The following is a 7,700-nucleotide window of genomic DNA, read 5'->3' as shown; positions in this document are numbered from 1 at the left end:
AGTAGTATTGCAGGCATTTTATTTGCTTGGAAAACACATTATGTTTTATGGTCTGTGATAAGACTGGACCCCAAGGCGGGGTGGGGGGTGGGGCGGGGGGGCGTTTCACGAAGCAGGATTACTGTGTTAGCCGAGTAACTGTACTGAGTAAAACTCGGGACCATCCCAAATCTGGAACATGGACTGAAGTAAAAACAGCTGTTCCGGCTTTAACTCAATAACCCTGCTCGGTGAAATACCCCCGGTCTAAACCAGAGACGGTGTCGCATACACAGCAATTTCGGACTCTGACCACCAGATGGCATCTGTGCACCAAGACGGAAGCGAGCAAAACGCGGTACCATTTCAAGGGGAGCAGGTTCTTCCGGGGTCACTGTTGTATTTTTGTATCGAGCGGGTAATTTTCGTACCTGCATTGGTAAAATTAGAATAGGATTTTAGAGTACGGGCACACTGTTGACATTGTAAATCATGAAGGCCATTAAATTGCTTGTTGTGGTGTTAGTGCTTTCTGCATCTTTGCTTTGTGTCGATTCGGCAAGGAGCCGGAAAGATTCTAGCAACCAGAATAGTTTCAGAAGGGCTGCGAACGGTTTCTATCAGATGCTGAGCAATATTTTTGGAGAGGACAACATCAGAAGTTTATATAAGGTCAGTATGCATCGCTCTTCAGCTCAAACAATGTAGAAGCTTTGGAAAAGTATACGGGAAATCCCGAGGTCCGCTAGTTCCATCTAGCTACACCAGGGTTGCCATTTTGAAAATTAATTTGCCATATACTGAAATGCACGGCAGTAGGTAAATGTCATTTATTGATAGGACATATTACAGTGTTGTTATAAGCTAGCCCCGACCATCTGTTTTATTTATTTCAGCTGGCCTCTGCTTTTTGCTCCTTTGTGTTGGTGATTCCTTGTCTCGCGAGCCACGTAGCGTAGCTGCATAACTAGATGGCCAAAAGGCGGCCAAACATAATTATTTCATCCATGAAACCGCTTTGAAAATTGGGGGTGTGCTTTCCATTTGGGAATATGCTGGATGAGAGTTACCTTGTGGGCAGGAGTCGATTGTATGAACACCGTTCTGTGATCCCGTTTCCTATTCAAGAATTGGCGAATCAATATTGAGAGTGTACGTGTCCTGTACAAGTCAATTTGCATATGAAATGATGGCTTACAATGAAATGTTGTTTATGAATTTCCGTTAATGAGGCGATGCGGTGACATGACCTTGGACGTTACAGAGGAAACCACATCCTGCCGCACTAACGTGTTTCCCGTTTTCGCTACTTACCTTTACTGTCCGTTCAGCTTTATTTTACGCCGGGAATGGTTAACCTCTTGAGCGGTTAGCCAATCCAACAGTGACCCAAAGCTGCAATTATATGGCAACAGCATGATACCCGTTTTGTTTTCAGTTCTTCTCTAAGACCACAGAGCGTTTTGTGCATGGCGTGGACTCCTTCCTGGACACTGTATGGAAGATTTGGACAGATCTGCTGGATGTTTTGGGGATTGACTGTAAGTCTTTTGTGTAATTTCACATTTCCTAATTCTTTTGAGTTGGTGAGCTACTGTGCTAAATTGTAATTTCAAGGTATTGCAAAGCTTTCAGGTCAGGGTAAAGTTCTGTCCCAAAATTCCCCAAAGGGTAAAGGCCAATATTCCTGTCTGTAGTTTTGACGTGACCATCGTGCTTAATGAAGATTAGATTGCCACTGTTCAGGTTTGGTCTAAAGAGAAAAACAAACAGCTACTGCTCACACAGTCCCCCCCCACACACACACACACTGCTCACACAGTCCCCACACACACACTGCTCACACAGTCCACACACACACACACACACACTGCTCACACAGTCCCCACACACACACACACACACTGCTCACACAGTGTCCCCATACACACACTGCTCACACAGTGTCCACACACACACACACTGCTCACACAGTCCCCACACACACACACACTGCTCACACAGTGTCCCCCACACACACACTGCTCACACAGTGTCCCCCACACACACACTGCTCACACAGTGTCCACACACACACACACTGCTCACACAGTGTCCACACACACACACACTGCTCACACAGTCCCCACACACACACACACACTGCTCACACAGTGTCCCCCACACACACACTGCTCACACAGTGTCCCCCACACACACACTGCTCACACAGTGTCCCCACACACACACACACACTGAGCTGCAGAACACAATTAGCACTGGAGCAGGGGAGGCTGATTCCTGAATCTGGGTCAAGGTTGTCCTCTTATTATTCAGTCGTGAACAAAGAGAAAGGCCCCTAACACTACATCCCCCATGTTGTATATAAGCAGTGTATTTGTGTTTGTTTTTATTACTTTGAAACGAAAACCAGAATATTAATGTTATTTAAAATAATGAGACTGAATGTACATTTAATGTTTTTAAATTATACTCTAAAGAGACCAAATTTACATTTTATGTGAAACAAACTTTTCTGTTGTAAAGAAGGAAGTGCGAGTCCTAGAGCAGATAAGAATAATGTGAGCTGATGAGTGTTGTGATGCAGGGACGGTAACCTCTCTCCTCGCCCCCCCCCCCCCCCCCAGCCTCCAGTCTGAGTCATTATTTCAGCCCGGCGTCGGTGTCGAGCTCCCCCGCCCGGGCGCTGCTGCTGGTGGGCGCGGTGCTGCTCTCCTATTGGTTCCTGTCGGTGCTGCTGGGCGGGGTCTTCTACCTGCTCCAGGTGGTGTTTGGGCGGTTCTTCTGGCTGGTGCGTGTGCTGCTGTTCGCCCTGTCCTGCCTCTACATCCTGCCCAAGTTCGAGGGCGACCCCGAGCGTGCCGTGCTGCCCCTCTGCTTCATCATGGCCGTCTACTTCATGACCGGCCCGGTGGGGGGGTACTGGCGCCGCGGGGGGGGCAGCTCCCTGGAGGAGAAGATCGACCACCTGGACACCCAAATCCGGCTGCTGAACATCCGGCTGAGCCGGGTCATCGACAGCCTGGAGCGGTCCGCAGACCAGTAACCTGGGCAACGGGCGGGGTGGGGGGGTCATGGGTCGATGTGGCAGATGGGGGTGTAGTGTGTATTTTGGGGGAGGGTTGGGTGGCGTGGGGTGGGGCAAGGCGGGGTGGGGCAGGGTTGGTCTAATGCTCTCCAAACATGGTTTTGGACCCATAAGGACCTTTTATTTGGGAATCCAGTATTATTGTAGAGTAGCCAAGCACAGCTAATGCATGTTCCTGGGCGGGGTGGGGGAGGGGGGCTGTACCATGCGGTTGGCATGGCGATGTGTGTGAGGGGGGTACTGCATGTGTCAGAAGAGTGGCTCTTACAGGGGCAGCAAAAGGTTAGCAGTGTAGAGGATAGAGCCCCCCTGGCATGTAGGCGTGAGGTCTGTTCCCCCCCCCCCCCCCCCCCCCAGGACGCCAGACCCCCCCTGGGTCTCACAGCTCAGAATGAGTCATTCCGTGTAGCTTAGCCAGTCCAGCGCCCGTCCGGTCAGCAGCCACGCGTCCCTGTAGAGCTGCGTTTCGCCCTCTACGCTTTCTTTAGCAGAAACACTGGAACAGTCTCCATGCATGTATGATTTATCATCACCACACACACAGCCGTTTGGTTCCATTCTTAGCTTGTTTTCCGAAGTAAATCCAAGTGGGTCTCGTGATTGACGCAGGGCGCCTTGGTCAAGCTGCTTGCAGCGCTCAGTGTTGTATGAGAGCACTGGTGAGGAGCATTGCCCTCTGATTCTTCAGTGTAAGGATACATGAGCTGTATAGTCTGAATAGTCTGCTTGTGTTTAGTGTGAAAGGGAATAGTCTGCTTGTGTTTAGTGAAATGGACATTCCAGTGTTTATTGATTTTTTCCATGCAGCCGGTCCCCTGGCATTTCTGTGTGTTACTTGTGGCATTAGGTGACCCAGTGAAATCAGAGATGGAGATTCTGTCCCAGCTGTAAATAAGGAGGCTCCTGTGTGCTGTAGTCCAGCAGCACCAGTGAACTGTGGACCTGCTGGCAGAGCAGGGTCATTTCACTATGCGCTATGCGCTAAGCGCTAAGCTACCACCAGCCCAGTCATCGTGCCATTGTACCAATAGCTATATCTCTGAATGACTTTAAGGACCTTATTTTCTATATTATGGACCTGTATGTGTGCCTGTGTGTGCATGCTTGTGTGTGTGAGCGCGTGTGGGTGTGTGCGTGCGTGTGTCTGTGTGAAGTGGTGAGAGGTAAATAAGCAGGTGAGGGTTCAGGATTGGAAGGCATGTTACTCTCCGGGAGAGAGAGTCGGTGAGGAGGCCCATGTGCAGGAGAGTTAATCTTCCTGATCTCATCTCTGAGCTTTACTCCTATATGATTGGCTCAGCAGATTACACCAAGCTGCAACCGAGCATTGCTTTCTGATCTGTGGCTGATGCGCCCCCTGGTGGCCACAATGAGCTCACCGCTGTTTTTTTGGGGCTCTGTCTTTGTGTGATAAAGCTTGCGGCTGATTTAGGAGTCGGAGGGTCCAGAAAGGGAGCGCTTCTTTGGGGAGGTGCAGGGTGGCTTCTCGTTCTGCGGCTGCTTAAACGTTCTCTGAGGGATTCATTATTAGACTGCTCCCTTTCACAGAGCTCTAAGTGTGAGCTATTGGCCCTTAAAGATGTGCTGATGAGACTTTCTAGTGAAAAACAGCGACATTTTTAAACCAGCAAGCAGTGAAATGCTTAGGCCAGTAGCAGGCTAGCCGGCTGCACCCTTTACCTAGCGTCTTAGCCTTCAGCCACAGGGTCAGGCTCTGAGAGAATCTGTCTTTAGCCATTCTATCACAGTTTAAACATCTTCTGAGCTCCCAGCTTTGAGTTCAGTTCTGCGCTTTGCTTCAGTTTGTTTTAAGCACTGAATTACAGAAGACTGTGGAGTGATATGAGTAAAGCACTCTGATTGGAGGAGTGATATGAGTAAAACACTCTGATTGGAGGAGTGATATGAGTAAAGCACTCTGATTGGAGGGAGTGATATGAATAAAGCACTGATTGGAGGGAGTGATATGAGTAAAGCACTCTGATTGGAGGGAGTGATATGAATAAAGCACTCTGATTGGAGGAGTGATATGAGTAAAGCACTCTGATTGGAGGGAGTGATATGAATAATGCACTGATTGGAGGGAGTGATATGAGTAAAGCACTCTGATTGGAGGGAGTGATATGAATAAAGCACTCTGATTGGAGGGAGTGATATGAGTAAAGCACTCTGATTGGAGGGAGTGATATGAGTAAAGCACTCTGATTGGAGGGAGTGATATGAGTAAAGCACTCTGATTGGAGGGAGTGATATGAGTAAAACACTCTGATTGGAGGAGTGATATGAGTAAAGCACTCTGATTGGAGGGAGTGATATGAGTAAAGCACTCTGATTGGAGGGAGTGATATGAGTAAAGCCCTCTGATTGGAGCATTGTTGTCAGTATTTCGCAGAGCATGGTGTGAAGGCCTCTCCTCTCACCCAGGTTAAATGCTGGGTTATTTTGGGACCTGTGCATGCCTGTGTTTGTTTTAGGGATGCGTTAAATCCCCCACCCTCCCTTCTGTGTGGCGTTTTTGGTTTTTTATCATTTTGAAGGAATGTGTGGCGCTCTCTAAAGGATCTGTCCCCGTCCTGCAGAATAATGAGTCTCCTGATTTATCTCACACTCCTATTAGGAATTTAACTGTACTGTTCAGCATATAGATGTAGTGCTAGGATGCATAGAGTTATTTAATTGGTAGAAACGTGTGATTGTAAAATTAGGTGTTTATCAGTCGTATTTATTAAACCGTAAGGAGGTTTAGGTTAATTTCTCTCTGATCATGACAAGTCTGTTGTTAATATCTCTAAGCTGCACTCCAGAATGTGTGCTGTTGTACTGTATCAGTGTGGACAAACTGCTGCTATCATGGGCTTTAACTTGCTCCATATTTACCACAGAACGACTGAAGTGTGTCAGACGTCACATCGAAGTCTGATTCTGTGTATTCATGCGCATGAATTAAGTCCACTGTAGAGGACATTCCCGCGTTGTTTCTGTCGCTAGAACCGCCGTCTCCAGCGCGCGGTCGCAGGACTGTTACGGGAAGACGGCCTGCCCTCCCAAAAGTGTGTTTGCTCTGGCGTCCCGCCCCCCTCAGGGGGGTCACCATCCTGCACCCCGACCCCTTCCTGTCCTCCGCTGGCCTTTTAGTCCGGCACCTGGTGGAAAAAGGGTTTTGCACACCTGCTGTCAGGAGCAGCATCCCCCTCACAGTGTAAAACTGCTCTCTGCAGCATCGCTCTGATTTTAACCTGTACGTATGTGGGGAGATCCTGTATTTTAAGATGAATCGTTACCGTTTGACATTTCAAACGCATCACTAATGGAGGAGATGGGGAAGGGCTTCAGTGCAGGAGAATGCGAGAGCAGTGCTTTGATGTTTTTTGTCCCTTTGCTTTGCACATCTAGCTTCATCACGTTTTGCACTGATTTATTTAAACCAAACATCCCTGATCCCGCGGAGTTCTGGGCCTTCACCACTCCTGCTGCTGCATGGCCGTTGTGTCTGAGCCCTGCAGTGTAATTCCATCGCTGAGAGACGGGAGCTGAGTGGAGCGGTGAAGCAGGAAGTGGAAGTGTGTGCTGTTTATCTCACCCAGCACCTGAGTGCAGTACCGCAGGGCCACTGCAGGGGGCGCTCATTCACACAGCAGTGTGGTGAGCTGCAGCCAAACACATTCAAAGCCAGCATGAGTCTTTGTTACAAGTTGTACAAATAAAATTTCTGTACTAAACTGTAAGTCGCATCATAAAGTTTTTTAATATAAAATTCATAATCATTTATTAGGTTGTAATCATGGCTGAACACTGTATTTGCTTGATTCTATGGACACTGTATATTAATGCAGATACGTCAGCACTGGGTCTAGTGCTACAGTACAGAGAGGACCAGCTTCAGTAAAACCATGCTTCAGTGACACTGTTCTGCTTCTTTCTGGAACCTTCTGAACTGTCGTTGCCAAATCAGAAACGTATCGGCCTGCACTGATTTTCCTGTGAAACCTTTAAATATAACGTGGCTGTCTGCTGTACCTTTGTTTTTATGCTTATTGAATCGGTTTCCTGTTTCGATGAATATTTTTCTGTACCTGTGTGGTTTTGGGGACGGTGTGTTGACTGCCTGCTGTCAGCTTGCTTTGTGTCATGAGTCTTGTGGTGAAGAGTCTCCTGAAGATGTGATTTTAAATAGAGGTCCAGAGTTTAAATAAACCTTCATCTTTATCACCAGTCTGGCCAGCCGTCCTCCTGCATGGCATGTCTCTCGCAGTCTGTTCTGTGATCGTCCCTGCTCATCACCTGACAAGGTCTTTTTAAACAGAGCCTTTTCCTTAGAGACCATGTTCCTGTCCCTCTCCTGCACACGACCCCATGGCACCAGGGCCTCTCAGTCCTACCTTTTCATTTACTTCAGGCGCTCTGTTCCAGTCAGTTTAGGGACTCGCGTCACATGCACTTAGCAAGCAAATAATCAGGCGATAAAGTGTGAAAATTCTGTAGTTACATTAACAAATCTCTCCGCTGCTTTTCTGACCCGGACTGCAGAGTCAGGGCTGCACATGTGGTGCGGAGTTAAACACTGAACAGTGCGGGAACGCGCTGCAACTTTCCAAACGTTCTGCAGAAATGCTAACATTCAGAACTTTAGCAG

General features: G+C 48.1%; 1 protein-coding gene across 1 annotated transcript; it reads left to right on the top strand.

The window, feature by feature from the left end:
• Window positions 1–305: 305 nt before the first annotated feature.
• Window positions 306–7,279, top strand: bri3bp (bri3 binding protein). The gene is made up of 3 exons (XM_035378416.1): window positions 306–651; window positions 1,418–1,520; window positions 2,607–7,279. The coding sequence occupies exons 1-3, from the start codon at window positions 472–474 to the stop codon at window positions 3,023–3,025; spliced, it is 702 nt and encodes a 233-aa protein (XP_035234307.1). The 5' UTR covers window positions 306–471; the 3' UTR covers window positions 3,026–7,279.
• The last annotated feature ends 421 nt before the right edge of the window (window positions 7,280–7,700 follow it).

The sequence above is a fragment of the Anguilla anguilla genome, chromosome 10 (genome assembly GCF_013347855.1).
Source record: "Anguilla anguilla isolate fAngAng1 chromosome 10, fAngAng1.pri, whole genome shotgun sequence".
Classification (NCBI taxonomy): domain Eukaryota; kingdom Metazoa; phylum Chordata; class Actinopteri; order Anguilliformes; family Anguillidae; genus Anguilla; species Anguilla anguilla.
The sequence above is the reverse complement of the archived record's forward strand: the minus strand, read 5'-3'. Positions and strand labels throughout refer to the sequence as shown.

Excerpts from the sequence above, each read along its gene's own strand:
- bri3bp (XM_035378416.1), top strand. The coding sequence starts at position 472 with ATGAAGGCCATTAAATTGCTTGTTGTGGTGTTAGTGCTTTCTGCATCT. Across the intron at positions 652-1,417 it reads ACATCAGAAGTTTATATAAG|TTCTTCTCTAAGACCACAGA; the intron begins GTCAGTATGCAT and ends TTTTGTTTTCAG. Across the intron at positions 1,521-2,606 it reads GGATGTTTTGGGGATTGACT|CCTCCAGTCTGAGTCATTAT; the intron begins GTAAGTCTTTTG and ends CCCCCCCCCCAG.